General features: G+C 45.5%; 1 protein-coding gene across 1 annotated transcript in view; it reads right to left on the bottom strand.

Annotated features, from left to right (window-relative positions):
- Positions 1–17296, bottom strand: part of raver2 (ribonucleoprotein, PTB-binding 2) — a 162381-nt gene that overhangs the window by 28462 nt on the left and 116623 nt on the right. Inside the window, exons 13-14 of the mRNA XM_069942360.1 lie at positions 9485–9595; positions 738–827 (exon numbers count right to left, since the gene is read on the bottom strand). Of these exons, the coding sequence (XP_069798461.1) occupies positions 738–827; positions 9485–9595 (201 nt within the window). The remainder of the gene's footprint in view (positions 1–737; positions 828–9484; positions 9596–17296) is intronic.

Raw genomic sequence — 17296 nt, 5'->3', positions numbered from 1 at the left:
AGCATCCCAGTCATGCCCTGCCCACAGCAGCTGTTTGAATAAAGTTGCGTTTTAATAAAATGGTGGCGCCCAGGATGAAGAGTTGGTGATGCCACTCACCACTGGGGTGATTCTCCCAAAATGTCTCCCTATCCCTGCTTCGTAATTCGATATTTTTTATTAGTATTAGCTATATTAGTCAAGTTTTATTTGTAAACTTTGGGGAGGGGGTCTCAATTATGATGAAAGCACAATAACGTTACAGCATCAGCAAATGAGATTCAAATTTAAATTTTGTTACGTTACGGGAATTACTTTATTAAAATGAACTTTTCATAATTAAAGACTATAATATTGATTTTCTTTCCCAAATTACTTTACAGTTAGCACTGTCTTTTGTCTTTTAAATGGTGTATTCTTGATACAGGTGTATTGGTAAGGCATTGTCAGAGTGAGCTTCAGTCATCCGGAAGATTTGTATTTCTGTGATTCCTGTAGGTGCTGGAAAATGAAGATTTTACTGTATAATGCGATTAATATGCATTATATTTGACAAAATAAACTTAAAATACACCATACAGGAACTCTCGTTGACAGTCTAGCACTCAATTCATTGACACAATTACTGATATTCCATCATTGCAACCTGAACAGCAAGCATAACTTAACACGCCTAAGAATGTTTAGTGCCCTTGCACTAATAATAGCCAAGATCTACATTTATACCTTTAAACCAATCAACTGGAATGGAAGTTTACCTTGAAATTAGTCCTCATATTGCCCAATGGTGCTGGACCCAGGATTCCATCCCCCGGGGCAAGTGATTGCTGTGTTGGAGATGAAGGATCCTGCTTAAGGGAAAAACATGCATCAATGTTTCCTCCTTGCTATTTTCTGTTTTTCCCCTCCCTCCAAAAGCAGCCATGTTACCGTGATTTATAATGATCTTATCAATAGAGCAATAAATCTGCAAAAGAGAATATAAGCAAGATGCTTGTAGCCTAATCTGTGTATTTCCACCAAACTTACACCTTCTTCCTCACCAAACAACTACCTTTTTACCTTAAGCCCCTTTCACACTTGTAAGTGATCCAGGAATTAACAGCAAAGTCAGCTCAACGCTGGTGTCAGATGATTTAGAAGTTTTAGAACTTCAGCATAGCTACTGTTGGCTCAAAAATGGTGAAGCTGTTCTTCTTTCTCTGTCGTTCTGGCTTTCTCTTTTCGGCGCCATCTCCTGGTTCTTCCTTGATACTTTATCCTCTTTTTCTTGTGCTTCGTATTTGTTGAACTGAGCTTTTTTCTGACATTTTTTTCTTTTCTCGGAAGAGGGCTGGTAAAAATGGTGAAGCTGTTCATGCTGCTGTAACAGCAGTGCTGCCACTGGTGTGAACCTGGGAGAGTGGACAGCAAAGATAGAAGCGCTGTTCCAAATACTTCAACCGCCTGGTCCTAATGCCAGCAACTCCATACAGATGTATACTGGCCTGTTAGAGGACAGTGTTTTTGAACTTGAAAAAATCCTCCAACACCAGTAAGAGCCCAAGATGATGGCATCTGTGCTCGGCAGTGGTTGCAGAGTGGTACAGAGCACGAGAAATCAGATGAACACCCCCTGCTCCCTTGCCCATTACTTTATTGGAAAAAAATACTCGTAACAAAGCAGCTTAATCATGAATATTGGTTAGGCACACGTAGATCGGTTTTGTCCCTACAATGGAGTTACGATTATTGACAAAGCAGCTGTGGATGTTTGGCTGGAGCATTGAATCATAAAAGTGCATAAAGAACAAGACAATTTAGCCCAGACTCACACACAAAACTATTAATGTAAACCCACTTTCCAATTTAGCCCAGAACCCTGGAATCATCAGTACCTAGTTTTAAAAAATGTCAGTGTTAAGAGTCTTACTACATGAAAACAGGCCCATGCTGAAAAATGTGCCATCCCACTTGCCCATATTAGGACTATAACCCACCAGCTCATTCCATATATCCACCAACCTGTGAGCGAAGAACTATCCCCTCACATTCATTTTAAATTCCACACCCCTCACAGTTATGCCCTTGGATCTTAGATCCTCCTACTCCAGGAAACAGACTGTTACTATTTATCTCATCTATACTCCTCATGATTTTATAGACTTCAATAAGATCCCCTCTCAATCTCCTTTGGTCTAAGAAAACAGACTTACCCTTTTCAGTTTCTCAGGATAATTCAACTTCCATAATCCTGGTAACAATTCATATACTCCCTCTATACTGCTTCCAACTTTATATTGTTTCTTTAGTTCAGCTCAGCAACCAAAACTGCATACAATATTCCAAGTGTAACTTCACCAACATCTTATATAGCTTCAACACGACTGATGAAGGCAAGATCCCAATTGCTATTTTCACTACTCTATCTGTGCTGCCATCTTTAAAGAGCTAGTGTAGTGCTATCAATTAGACCCAACAGACTAGAAGTTGAGATTAATGGGCTTTAATCACTATAAACTTAGTAATATCTTACATGGTGTTGGCCCAATTCCAAGGCAGTACTGAGGAACGGGATTGGGTGATACTGCCTTTATTAGGAATCCTGGAGTGGGGAGGAGTTACAGTATTAGGGATGGGCCAACAGGTCAATGACTGTAATATAGTGTTCCACCCATTGTTTTGAAACAAAGTCTGGCAGGGTGAAGTGTCAGAGTTCATTCAGAGTCTATTTACAGGTTCAGTCTCTCCGGTGGTTTCGTCCGTTACAGTGCTGGCTGTGATGTTGCTGAGAACTCCTGGATGGTGTTCTGTGTGGCGGGCTGAGATTCGCATGGCTGAACAGAATCAGTTGGGGCTGGTTCATGCGGGGGGGGGGGAAGGAAGCAGTGCAGCTGGTGCCAATGTTGGGGTCATCTCTGGTAGTCGTGGGGATGGGTGCTGCTTGGTTGGTTCAGAGAGCACCTCAGTTGCGGGGGCTCCTACATATGCCAGGTTCCGGACAGAGACAGTGTTTCTTTGCCCATCCTGGTACTGCATGTAGGCATACTGGGGGTTAGCGTGGAGAAGGTGGACATTCTTGACCACAGGATCTGCTTTGTGGGTCCTGGTGTGTCTCCAGAGTAGCACAGGTCCTGTAGTCATCAGCCAGACTGGTAGAGTTTTTCCAATCACCAATCTCCTGTGGAAGGAGAATTTTTCAAGTGGGGACATATTTATCATTGTACAGAGGAGGGACCTTGTAGCATGGAGCACCTCTGGTAGGACCTTTTGCCTCTGGGAGATGGGCAGCCCTTTTGACTTGAGGGCCAGGAGGACTGCCCTCAAAATGGTGCTGTTCTCCCTTTCCACCTGGCAATTCCCTCAGGAACTATAGCTGGTGGTCCTACTTGTGGCTATGCCTTTGGCTAGCAGGTATTGGCGCAACTTCTTGCTCATAAATGAGGACACCTGGTCACCGTGGATGTAATTCAGGTATCGAAGAGTGTGAAGAGGTTACACAGGGACAATGACTGTGGCCGTAGTCATATCTGGGCAGGGGATGGTGAACAGGAATCATGGGTGTTTATCAATAATGTTGAGAAAATACATGCTCTGATTAGTGGAGGGGAGGGGGGGACCCTTGAAGTTCATGCTTAGACGTTCGAAGGGGCAGGTAGTCCTGATCAGGTAGCCTTGATCAGGTGAGCTTTCTCCGGCCGGTAGAGTGTGGCTTGCACTCTGCGCAGACTGGGCAGCTGCTGGTCAGCTCCATGATGTCCTCAACTGAGTACGGGAGATTATGTGCTCTCACAAAATGATAGAGCCTAGTAACCCCAGGATGGTAGAGGCTGTTCTGTTGAGCTTGGAGGCAATCTGCTTGTGCGTTGGTGCAGGTATCCCAGGACAGGGCATTGCGAGGTTTGTTGAGCTTCCTGGGCTCGTACAAAATCTCGTAGTTGTAGGTAGACAGTTCAATTCTCCAGAATCTTCTTGTTCTTAATTTTTCCTCGCTGTTTGTTGTTAAACATAAATGCTGCATGCTGGTCAGCCAACAGCATGAACAGTTTGCCAGCTAGGTAATGCCTCCAGTGACGCACAGCTTCCACTATGACCTGGACCTCTTTCTTAATGGCTGAGTGCTGGAGTTTGGAGACCTGGAGGGTATGTGAGGAAAATGCCACTGACCTGCCCACCTGGTTCAGCATGGCAGTCAGGGCAAAGTTGGACGCATTGCTCTCCAACTGGAATGGGATGGATTCGTCTATGGCATTCATTGCCACCTTGGCAATCTCACGTTTGATTGCCACTCGGGCTTCTGCCGACGGGGGAAAAGTAGTTTTTTTTTTAAACTGGGGGTGAGCTTTGTCTGCATAATTTGGGATCTGTTGTGCATAGAATGAAAAGAATCCCAACCACTTTTCAAGGCCTTGAGGTTATGGGGGAGTGGGAGTTCCAGCAAGGGCCACATTCGCTCAGGTCCAATGACTCCATTTTCCACCACGCACCCTAGCATAACCAGATGTGAATGTGGAACATGCATTTTCTTGTGGTTATATGTGAGAATTAAGGCTTTTGTGGCCTGGAGGAATTTTTAGAGATTAGCATCATGGTCCTGCAGGTCATGGTCACGTTGTCCAGTTAGGGGAATGTGGCTTTCAGTTGGTCCACTATTTGGTCCATTCCCTCTGGAAGACTGAAACTCCATTCATGATTCCAAAGAGGTCCCTAAGGAAATAGTAGAAGAGGCCGACAACCTTTAACGTCGTGTATAGGCTGTCCTCTGGCCATATCGTGAGCTGGTGATAGGCCGACTTGAGGTCAATGGTGGAGAAGACCCAGTATTGAGCAATCTCATTCACCATGCGAGGGAGGGGTTAGCCGTCCAAGAGAGTAAACCAGTTGATGGTCTAGCTGTCGTCTATGACCATCCTGTGCTTCTCTCTGCTCTTTATTACCACTACCTGCACTCTCCAAGGGCTGGCACTGGGCTCTCTGCCAGGAGTTGCTTAACCTCAGCTTTGATAAAGGCTCAGTCCTGGGACTGCATCACCTATACTTAGTTGCCACAGGCTTACAGTCGGGAGTGAGGTTTTCGGGGGGTGTGGGGGGGGCAGTAGGACCTGGAGGGTTGTGAGCAGTGGGTGGTGTTCAGGTTGCTGGGTGGCTGCGTTCGGAGAGATGAAAGGGTGTTTCAGCAATTGGTTATTATGGACAGTGAGGGAGGGGTGGGGCCCATCATATTATATCAGAACACTTTTAAGTTGGCACTGGAAGCCCCAGTATGACCGGTGCACAGAGTTGTGGCTTCACGAGTAATTAAAAATTCTAGTAATTGGTACAACCCATGGTTAGCATTACTGTGCAGCTCCCTCTGATTTTGGTCGAATGGGACATGGAGGCAAACAAGAATTTACACTGGACAGGGGTCACTGTGAGGGAGCAGTGCTGCACAGTACCCGGGTGTATGAAACTTTTGGTGCTTCCCGTGTCGAACAAGCAGTTCGTAATGCAGCCATTTACCTCAATGTCCATGGTGGACCTTGTTAATTGATGTGGGCTGCTCTGGTCCAAAATGATGGATGCCATCGTCAGTTCGTTGTCTGACTCGCTGCAACTTTATGTGCGGGCCGGCGGCCTCCAAGTTGTCTGTCCCAAAGATGGTTTTCACGTGGTTGCTGCCAGAAGTGACATTGTCCCTGGCCATTGTGCTCGACACCCTGCCACGCGGTTTTCCGCGACCAGAAGTGGACCCAGAAGTGATGCGGTTCAAGATGGTGATGGTTGCTATTCGCATGCGGTGCTGCAAGGGTAATGTCTGGACCTATATACCCTTGCATAGTGTCCTTTTCTTCTGCAGCTGGAACAGGTCGTGCTTCTGGCATGGGTGCTTTGTCTGGCCACAGTAATAGCACTTCGGATGCTCGGCGATAGCGACTGCTGTTTGGGACCCCACATCTCAAGATGGTGGCACTCAAACTCCCCATGTGACGGCTGCTGGTGGAGTAAGCCTCCGTGTTCTGTTGGGCCATCTCTAGTGCCTTGGCGAGATCAGCCACGTCCTCCAGAGTCCAATTGCCTTCTCCAAGAGCCTTTGCCTGATATGATCAGACCTAAGACTGGCCACGCAGGCATCCCTAATCAGATCCTCCTGGTAGACGGCTGCTGTAACATTGTGCAGCCACAAACTCTCCCCAGCTCCCACAAGGCTCGAATATTTTTGTCAACGGACTCACCAAGTGCTTGTCGACGGCTCCCCGGGTGGTATCTGGCAAAAATTACATTCTTTGAGGCCAAGCATTGCTTTTGCAGGAGCCCCATGGCAGCTGAGTAATACTCACAGTTTCTAATTATCTGGAAAATGCAGTAGCCGACATGTGTAAACAGCAGGTCTCTCCTAGTGACCTCTTCCCAAATGTTGTGTCGCCTCAAAGGTGTTTAGGCAATGCAGCCACTAATCAAATTTTATGGAGGCCTCTGGACCCTTGGGATTTGTGTCCAGCTTCTCTACTTGAATAGCCTTATCCATCGCATGTAGGTATAATGATTAAATTGTAGCACTATCAATTAGACCTGACAGACCAGAAGTCAAGATTAAATAAGCTTTAATCACTTACAGCCATATCTTATATGCTGTTGGCCCAATTCCAAGGCAGTACTGAAGGAGGGGATTGGGCAATACCTCCTTTATTAGGAATCAGGGGTGGGCCAACCAGTACAATGACTGTAATAGTGTTCCACCACAGCTAGGTACCTGCACCCCTTGTCCCACTGCTCCATAACACTCGAGGGGTGCCGTTAACATAACAAATCTTGCCCTCATTCATCTTACCCAAATGTAGCATCTCATATTACTGAGTTCAACTGCAACCACCATTCCTTCTCTCAGTTTCCCATCTAATCTGGATCTCATTGCAAACCCAAGTATCCTTCTTCACTGTCCACCGTAGCACCTTTCCATAAAGATCCTTGTCCAAATGAATTATGTACATTTTAAAAAGCAAAGTTCCTGATTCTAAACTAAGGCATTCCTCTGGCCATGATCTGAAAAATTGCCCTCCACAACCACTCTATAACTCCCATCACTAAACTATTTTAAAAAAAATTAGTTAGCCAACTATTCTGTGTGCCTTAACCTTCAAAACCTACCTACCACGTGGGACCTTATCAAACACTTTTCTCAAAATCCAAACATCAACTACCTTGCCATCATCTACCTTCTTTGTCTCCTCTTCAAAAAAATTCTATTCACAAATCCATGCCTGGCTCTGCATAATTTTCCCCTGCCCATCCAAATGTTGATGGAATATCTCTCAGAATCCTCTCCAGAAGTCTTCCCATCACTGATATCAGACTAACAGCTAAGAGGTTACCCCGATTATCCTTGCAGCCCTTTTCAAAAACAGCACATTTTCCCCATCCTCCGGAACTTCTGTCCTCAGTAATGAGTTAAAAATATCCCACGATTTCTTTCCTGCCTTCAAACAATGTTCTTGGCTACAAGGATTCTGCACCCAGAGATTTATCTACCTTGACAAGATTCAAGACCACTAACACCTCTTAACGACTGATGCAGACATATCCCAGGCTATCTTCCGTTACCTCCCTCTGCTCAACAGTAAACAAATTCGCAAAACATTTAATTAAGATCTTCCCCATCTCCTCAGATTCTAGCCTTGCAATACTTAGAGGGAGTAATTCTTTCCTTCAAGATCCTTTTGTCCTTAATATTCTTAAAATCTTTTAGGATTTTCCCTTGCACTGATGCCAAAGCCTTCTCAAAACCTCTACAACCCTTCTTATTTCCTGCATTCCTGATATTCCTCAACAATTCCTTAATTCTGTATTTGACACATGCCTTCTTTTTCTTTCTGATCTGTGCCTCTGTATTGTATCTTTTGTTGACCAGGGTTCTGAAAGCTTGCCATTCATGCCCTTTATCCCACTGGGAACATGTTTGTCTTGGATGTTTCTTATTACACTGATAAAAGCCTCCCGTTTGGCAGTCATGCTTTAAGTTTCTAACATCTGTTTCCAGTCAACTGTTGCAAACTCCCACCTAAATGTAAGCATCTTATTTGGTCTTGTTTCAATTTAGGATTCTCACTTGAGGACCAGTGTTATACTTTTCCATATCCATCTTAAAGCTGGCCACTGGTCTTAAATGCCTTTGATTTCTGATTTCAATTTATTGTCAGAATACATACATGACATCACATACAACCCCGAGATTCTCTTTCTTGCAGGCGAAGCAGAATTACCACTTATTGGCAGTGCAAAAAAAAAATGACTCAACATGCATATGTAAACAAATAAAGAAATGTAAACAAACTGCAAAACAGAGAGGAAAAATCAATTATGTGTAAAAGTTTTTGAATAAGTCCCTGATTGAGTTTATTTGATGAAGGAGTCTGATGGTGGAGGGGTAGCAGCTGTTACTGAACCTGGTGATGTGAGTCTTGTGGCACCTATACTTCTGATAGGAGTAGTGAGAACAGAGCTGAATGCTGTGGATCCTTGATGATTGCTGCTGCTCTCCGATGCAGCGTTCTTGTAGATGTTCTCCATAGTGGGGAGGGGTTTGTCTGTGATGTCCTGGGTGTGTCCACCATCTTATGGAGGTCTTTACGCTAAGAGATATTGGTATCCCGATACCATGCACATTTTCCACCACACATTTTCCAGGTTTTCTGATGTCATACCAAACCTCCGCAAACTCCTGAGTAAGTAGAAGGCCTGATGCGCTTTCATAATGTCATTTGTGTGTTGGGTCCTGGAAAGATCCTCTGAGATAACGACTCCCAAGAACTTAAATCTGCTCACCCTCTCCACATCTGACTCCACTACCTTTCTGACACCCAATAACAAAGTTAAAAATATCCTATATTACCATCCATCCTTCTATCAATAACATTGAATGTATCCTGTAGAAATTCCCCTCTCTGCTCAGAGAACAAGATTTGCCTCATTTATTAGTCTCATTTTACAACATGAAAAATAAATGTCCCCTTCCAAAGGTCACTCATTAATTAAACCTGCACAACCTTAAATATTTGTTGTATACTTTTGCTATCACATCCTCCTTTTTAATGTTTCAACCAGAAATATACCCAATATCTTTGACCAGAGGAATGGAAATTATGGATTTTTTTTTCTTATTTTCTTTGTGACTTGGTGAGCAAGTGCCTAGTTTTCCTTCTAATAATCTTGGTTTTTATAGCTGTCACCAAAAGAGAATGCCGAATGAATAAAGTGGTAATTTGCAGTCTGTTATTTTCGTATGTACAGTTATTATTGATCTAGGTTTGCGACTCTAAATTAACTCAAAGTTCCTTTGCTCCCGCTTTAGAATCTCATCAGCTTCAGATGAGATTCCCTAAATCCCAGTAACATTGGTCAAATTTGATCGCACGTGGAATTAAATCACCAAACATGGATATTCATACAGCTATGTGGAATTCAAAATTTCAATCAAGAAATTACTTTTAATGAGTCCATTTACAACATCAACATAAAAAAGGTACCTAAGCATTTTTTTTCACCTTACCATATGAAATTGGCTTGTTTGTACACTTTTAGGAAAGTAGGACTGACTTCCAGTGTAATGCGAAGGCATCAGATGCACAGACATACTGTTATCCACATTGGCAGATGCTTGCTGTAAAGAAAAATTAAAGTGAATTCTTTAATTGATTATTTTTTTGGAAAGTCAATCTAACCCAAAGTATGTCACATTTTGAAGGATCAAAACCAAAACTTAGTTTTTTCAATTAACAACTTCTTTAATTGTAAAATATTGAATTGTTGCTTAAACATCTAACAAAATCCTTCACAACTTGCACATTTTAAATATTTTTTTTTAAATGGCAGCACACGTGGTTGCAGAGGCCACTTTGGCTCCTCACACCAGTGAAATCCCCAACCCATTATTACATTCTATGATTGGGAAATATGAAATATGAACCGGATTTTCAAATTAGCAGATTAAATTGGTAAGATTCTGAGAAGCAAGGAAATCAGACTGCAGCAAACCGCAGACTGGATCGCGGGAGACGCATGTGAGGCCATTGGAAGCGCTGCTGTAGAAGGCAAAAGCATGCAAAATGGGCTGGCATCAGGGTTAGACTGAAAGAACTGTGCTCCTGATGATCTTACTCTCAAATGTACGATCACTGGAAAAGAAAATGGACTACCTGAGGCTCCATCTGAACCAGAGGGAACTGTGATGATTACAAAAACATGGCTCCAGGATACCATTCCAGATGAAACGATCCAGCTTGATGGCCTTATATCCTTGAGGGAAGATAGACGCTACTGCTTCTGGCAAGACTCAAGGAGGGGCATTTACATCAGTAAGAAATGGTGCACAAATGTCTCTGTAGCGAAGTCCTTCTGCTCAGCATTGATAGATCACTTAATGGTAAAATGCACACAGTTCTATCTGTCCAGGGAATTCTCAGCAAAGCTGATTGCTGCAGTCAACATTCCACCTTCAGCTCATGAGGGCAAAGCTATGAAGGAGCTTTACAGGGCCATCTGCAAAGCCCAAACATTCCACCTTGATGGTGCTATGATTGTTAATGGTGATGTCAGTCACACAAATCTGAAAAGGCCTCCCTTCTGGACAGACTGAACATCTTCAATGCATGGTTTGATGAGAAGGACAGGATGATGCCGAAGAAAGCTTTGTGTCCCCCTGATTGATGGGCCCCCTGCATAGGAGTAGCTGAGGTGAGGAGAACCCTATCTAAGGTGAACCCACACAAGGCAGCAGGACCAGACAACATACCTGGTTGGGTACTGAAGGACTGCACAGACCAATTGATGGAGGTCTTTACGGTCATCTTCAACACCTCACTGCAACAGTCCAATGTTCCCACAGGTTCAAGACATCCACAATCATCCCAGTACTCAAAAGGGTGATAATAACAGGCCTCACTGATTACTGCCTTGTGGCACTAACCTGCATAATTATGAAATGCTTCATGTGTCTAGCGATGGAACACTTCAAAGCACACCTCCCAGAGTCACTAGACCCATTTCAATTTGCCCATAAGTGAAACTGTTCCACACATTATACTATAGTCTTGTTCCTCCACTCCATCCTGATCCACCTGGAGAATGACGCCTCATATGCCAGCCTGCTGTTCATCAACTTCAGCTCGGTGTTTAATACGATTATTCCCCAGAGGTTGGTGGAGAAGCAGTCCTCGGTGGGACATAGGACCCCCTCCTCTGTATATGAATTCTGATCTTCCTAACGGAAAGAGAACAGTCCGTCTGGTTCAGTAGCAGAGCATTGAGCACCGTCAAACTCAGTACTGGCACACCTCACGGCTGTGTTTAGCCCACTCTTGTTCACACTTCTGCATCGCCAGATTCAGTTCTAACAGTGTCATCAAGTTTGCAGGTGACATGACAGTCATCGACCTCATCAGCAACAACAGAATCGCACTAGAGAGAAGAGGTGGAAAATCTTGTGATGTGGTGCCTCAACGTAGACAAGACAAAGGGGATGATAGAAGACTTCTGGAGAACAGGAATGACCACCCTCCACTACGCATTAATAATTCTGCAGCGGAGAGTGAAAAATACCAAGTTCCTTGGAGTTCACTTAACTCATGACCTATCATGGACACATATCTAACTTGACAGGAAGGCGCAACAGTGACTGCACTTCCTGAGAAGACTGAAGTGTGCAAGGCTACCATCCACCATTATGTCAACCTTCAACAAGAGCTCTATCGAGAGTGTCCTGGCCGAATGCACCACATTGTGGTACAATTGGTACGGAAAAATGGATCGGAGGTCAATCTGCAGGACCATAAGATTGGCAGAGTGGATCACTGGACCCTCTCCACCCACCAATCGACGTGATCTGTCAGGATCATTGTCTGAAAAGGGTGTAGCAAATCACTGAGGATCCTTTCCATTCACACACAGCATCTTTCAGCTGCTCCTGCCAGGTAACATACAGGAGTATCAGTATGAGGGTTGAGGAACAGCTTCTTGCCACGAACAGCTCACAATAAGCATCTGAGACCCTAATACTTACTAAACCATATTTATTTATTTGTATACACGAATATTTGTCCTGCATATGTATTATATGTCTGGTTGTGTGCCTGCGTGTTTTGCACCAAGGACCGGAGAACATTGTTTCTTCAGGCTGTACTTGTGCATCAGATGACAAAAAATGTGACAAACTTGATGCCCTCTTAAAAAAGGGTACTCTAACAACAGGTTTTGGAGAAAGCTGTACTTCGAGAAACCTTGCATTTCTACAATTAGTAGTGCCTGCTGAAGCATTTTCACAAACATAACTAAACTGCAGTGGCTGAAGCAGAAATGTGCCAGATGTAGAGACAAATAAATAATCAAGAAGAGGCCACTCTACTCTTCAAGCCTGCTCTGACATTAAATAAACATTTGATCTGATTGTAATCTCAATTTCCCATGTCTATCAATCCCTGGTAACCTTTCATTCTCCTATATTCAGGAATCCAAATTTGCCTTTAAATAATATTCAAACACTCTCCTGCCATTATTGGACACACGATTCCATGACCCTCAAAAATTAATATTATAAACTTTTCCATTTACTTGCTGCACTGTAAGACTAACCTTATGTAAATTATGCTCTGGGACAATATTTCTCAATCTGTATTTCATTGGGAGGAGTCACTTGATGGAGTAGTGGCCAGTAGGGTAAAACCAGCCCTCTCCAGGAAAAAAGCCAAGAAAAGACAAAATTCAACAAACATGAAATATAAGAAATAGAAGATAAAGTTGCAGAGAAGAGAAAGAAGATGGCACCCAAGAAGGAAAAAGTAAAAACAACGGGGAAAAAAAGAAAAGTCACCGGAAAATAAAGAAGAAGGCCTTACCTGCACGAAAGAACAGGGAGCCGTGGTGGCGAAGAACGTTCGTTCACCACGGTTGGTGCCAGCCCTCGGAGTCGCGACCCCCGACCGCTGGACTGCAAAAGTGGCTCTCTGAGCCAAACAAAAATGTGCGACTCCGCATGCGCGACCAGCTGAGGGACGCCCGACACCAAGGCTCTCAGGTGGAAGATGAGGAAGGCGGCAGGAGAGGGAGTGAGGTACCAGGTGAGAAAGAAAGTTGACAGGGTTAACAGCAAGAGGCCCAGCAAGAAGAGACCTGACAAAGTAATACAAGCAACTCACCAGGAAAATCAGGAGACAGATACAAAGAAGAGAAGAAGAAGACACAAACACAGGTACAGACACAGAAGAAGAGGAAGAAGACCAAGATCTTCAGAGAAATAGAAGGTAAAACAGATGGACAGAATATAGATAAAGCTTTTTTTGAAGAACAAATTAGAGCATTAAAAGAATGGCTGTCATTAGAATTTAGTGCAATTAAGAGAAAAATGAAAAGAACAGAAGATAAAATGCAAAGATTAGAAGGAGCCATGACAGAAATAAGGAAAAGAGTAGAAAATGTGGAAGAATGAGAAACGGCTGTAGAAATTGAAGTAAACCACTTAAGAGGAAAATTGGAAGAAAGTGACAAAAGATTAAAGAGACACGAGTTGTTATCTCAGAAAATTAATATGTTGGAAAATTATAGTAGGCAAAACAACATAAAAATAGTGGGCCTGAAGGAGGGTGAAGAAGGCGCAGACATGAAGGGATTTATAAAAGAATGGATCTCGAAGGTCCTGGGAATGACAGAAATGCAGGAAGAAATGGAAATAGGAAGGGCTCACAGACCACTAGCTCCAAAACCGCAGACACATCAAAAACCAACATCTATCTTAGTAAAATTTTTGATACATCTTTCTTTGGCTTGGCTTCGCGGACGAAAATCTATGGAGGGGCAAATGTCCACATCAGCTGCAGGCTCGTTTGTGGCCGACAAGTCCGATGCGGGACAGGCAGACATGGTTGCAGCGGTTGCAGGGGAAAATTTGTTGGTTGGGGTTGGGTGTTGGGTTTTTCCTCCTTTGTCTTTTGTCAGTGAGGTGGGCTCTGCGGTCTTCTTCAAAGGAGGTTGCTGCCCGCCGAACTGTGAGGCGCCAAGATGCACGGTTTGAGGCGATGTCAGCCCACTGGCGGTGGTCAATGTGGCAGGCACCAAGAGATTTCTTTAGGCAGTCCTTGTACCTCTTCTTTGGTGCACCTCTGACACGATGGCCAATGGAGAGCTCGCCATATAACACGATCTTGGGAAGGCGATGGTCCTCCATTCTGGAGACGTGACCTACCCAGCGCTGTTGGATTTTCAACAGCGTGGATTCGATGCAGTCGGCCTCTGCCATCTCGAGTACTTCGATGTTAGGGATGAAGTCGCTCCAATGAATGTTGAGGATGGAGCGGAGACAACGCTGGTGGAAGCGTTCTAGGAGCCGTAGGTGATGCCGGTAGAGGACCCATGATTCAGAGCCGAACAGGAGTGTGGGTATGACAACGGCTCTGTATACGCTTATCTTTGTGAGGTTTTTCAGTTGGTTGTTTTTCCAGACTCTTTTGTGTAGTCTTCCAAAGGCGCTATTTGCCTTGGCGAGTCTGTTGTCTATCTTGTTGTCGATCCTTGCATTTGATGAAATGGTGCAGCCGAGATAGGTAAACTGGTTGACCATTTTGAGTTTTGTGTGCCCGATGGAGATGTGGGGGGGGCTGGTAGTCATGGTGGGGAGCTGGCTGATGGAGGACCTCAGTTTTCTTCAGGCTGACTTCCAGGCCAAACATTTTGGCATTTTCCGCAAAACAGGACGTCAAGCGCTGATGAGCTGGCTCTGAATGGGCATCTAAAGCGGCATCGTCTGCAAAGAGTAGTTCACGGACAAGTTGCTCTTGTGTCTTGGTGTGAGCTTGATGGCGCCTCAGATTGAAGAGACTGCCATCCGTGTGGTACTGGATGTAAACAGTGTCTTCATTGTTGAGGTCTTTCATGGCTTGTTTCAGCATCATGCTGAAGAAGATTGAAAAGAGGGTTGGTGCGAGAATGCAGCCTTGCTTCACGCCATTGTTAATGGAGAAGGGTTCAGAGAGCTCATTGCTGTATCTGACCTGACCTTGTTGGTTTTCGTGCAGTTGGATAACCATGTTGAGGAACTTTGGGGGGCATCCGAGGCGCTCTAGTATTTGCCAAAGCCCTTTCCTGCTCTTGAAGGCTTTGGTGAGGTCAACAAAGGTGATGTAGAGTCCTTTGTTTTGTTCTCTGCACTTTTCTTGGAGCTGTCTGAGGGCAAAGACCATGTCAGTAGTTCCTCTGTTTGCGCGAAAGCCGCACTGTGATTCTGGGAGAACATTCTCAGCGACACTAGGTATTATTCTATTTAGGAGAATCCTAGCGAAGATTTTGCCTGCAATGGAGAGCAGCGTGATTCCCCTGTAGTTTGAGCAGTCTGATTTCTCGCCTTTGTTTTTGTACAGGGTGATTATGATGGCATCACGAAGGTCCTGAGGCATTTTCCTTGGTCCCAGCAAAGCTTGAAAAACTCATGCTGTTTGGCATGCAGAGTTTTGCCGCCAGCCTTCCAGACCTCTGGGGGGATTCCATCCATACCTGCTGCTTTGCCACTTTTCAGTTGTTCAATTGCCTTATATGTGTCCCGAGTGAGGACCTCATCCAGGTCTAGCCTTAGGGGCTGTTGAGGGAGCTGGAGCAGGGCAGAATCTTGGACTGAGCGGTTGGCACTGAAAAGAAATTGGAAGTGTTCTGACCATCGGTTGAGGATGGAGATCTTGTCGATGAGGAGGACTTTGCCGTCTGAGCTGCGCAGCGGGCTTTGGACTTGGGGTGAGGGGCCGTACACAGCCTTTAGAGCCTCGTAAAAACCCCTGAAGTCGCCAATGTCCGCGCTGAGCTGGATTCGTTTGGCGAGGCTAGTCCACCACTCATTTTGGATCTCCCGGAGTTTGCGCTGAAGATGGCTGCATACGCGATGGAAGGCTTGTTTCTTCTCTGGCCAGGATGGCTTTGTAAGGTGAGCCTAGTGGGCAGCTCGCTTCTTCGCCAACAGCTCCTGGATTTCCTGGCTTTTTTCGTCAAACCGGTCCTTCTCCTAGAGGAGAAGCCCAGTACCTCTTCAGTGGATTGCAGTATGGTAGTCTTCAGCTGATCCCAGAGGGTTTCAGGGGATGAGTCCGTGAGGCGGATTGCATCCTCGAGCTTTGCTTTGAGGTTTGCCTGGAAGTTTCCTCTCGCTTCGTCTGACTGCAGGTTTCCAACATTGAACCTCTTTCTGGGGGCTTTACTGTTCCTGGGCTTTGGCTTGAAGTGAAGGTTGAGCTTGCAGCGAACCAGCCGGTGGTCAGTGTGGCATTCCGCGCTCGGCATGACCCTGGTGTGGAGCTCATCTCATTTGTCTCTTTCTCGCACCAGGACGTAGTCCAGGAGGTGCCAGTATTTGGATCGGGGATACATCCAGGTAGTCTTCAGGCTGTCCTGAATGACAAGCCGCTGTTCAGCGCAGAGCTCCAACAGGAGGCGCCATTTTTGTCGTTGCACTTGCCGACACCATGCTTTCCCAGGATTCCTGGCCAGGTTTTTGAGTCTTCGCCGACGCGAGCGTTGAAGTCGCCTAGGATGACAACCTTATCGGCTGTAGGGGTGTGTTGAATGAGGTTGCGCAGGTCAGTGTAGAACTTGTCCTTTTCTGCTGATTCCGCCTGGAGGGTTGGAGCATAGACACTGATGAGGGTGATGCGACGCTTCTTTTGAAGGGGGAGTCGCATGGACATGATCCGGTCCGAGTGGCCTGTCGGGAGGTTTTCGAGTTTGGAGGCAATGGAGTTCTTGACCATGAAGCCTACACCAGATAGGCGTCGTTCATCCATAGGCTTGCCAGACCAGTAGAGTGTGTAGCCCGCGCCTTGTTCTTGGAGGCTGCCTACATCTGCAAGGCGGACTTCACTGAGAGCGGCTATGTCGATGTCAAGTCTGAGTTCATGTGCAATGAGGGCAGACTGACGTTCAGGTCTGTCGGCCTTGTCTAGCATGGTTCTGATGTTCCAGCATGCTAGCTTGAGTTTGTGAGCATATTTTGAGGGGGAGGACATGGAGGGGGAGGACGTGGAGGGGGAGGACGTGGAGGGGGAGGACGTGGAGGGGGAGGACGTGGAGGGGGAGGACGTGGAGGGGGAGGACGTGGACCTGTCCTCGGGCCTGCGCAAAGGAGCTTTTAGGTGGAGTGCAGTGCGCGCAGTACTGGCCCCACCCTTTACACCCATGGTTCGTGTGCCGTGGCCAAGCAAGCTGGGACGTGGCAGCGAGGTCCTTGGGTCGTAGGTTTTATATCGGAGTGGCCTTCTCCTATGCAGGTTTCTTACCCGGGATGGAGGGGCCTGCCTCCCCTCCTAGGTCGGACCATACTGCCTGGACCAGGGCT

The sequence above is a fragment of the Narcine bancroftii genome, chromosome 5 (genome assembly GCF_036971445.1).
Source record: "Narcine bancroftii isolate sNarBan1 chromosome 5, sNarBan1.hap1, whole genome shotgun sequence".
In the NCBI taxonomy this organism is placed as follows: domain Eukaryota; kingdom Metazoa; phylum Chordata; class Chondrichthyes; order Torpediniformes; family Narcinidae; genus Narcine; species Narcine bancroftii.
Note: the sequence above shows the minus strand (reverse complement) of the source record. Positions and strands in the feature narration are given on the sequence as shown.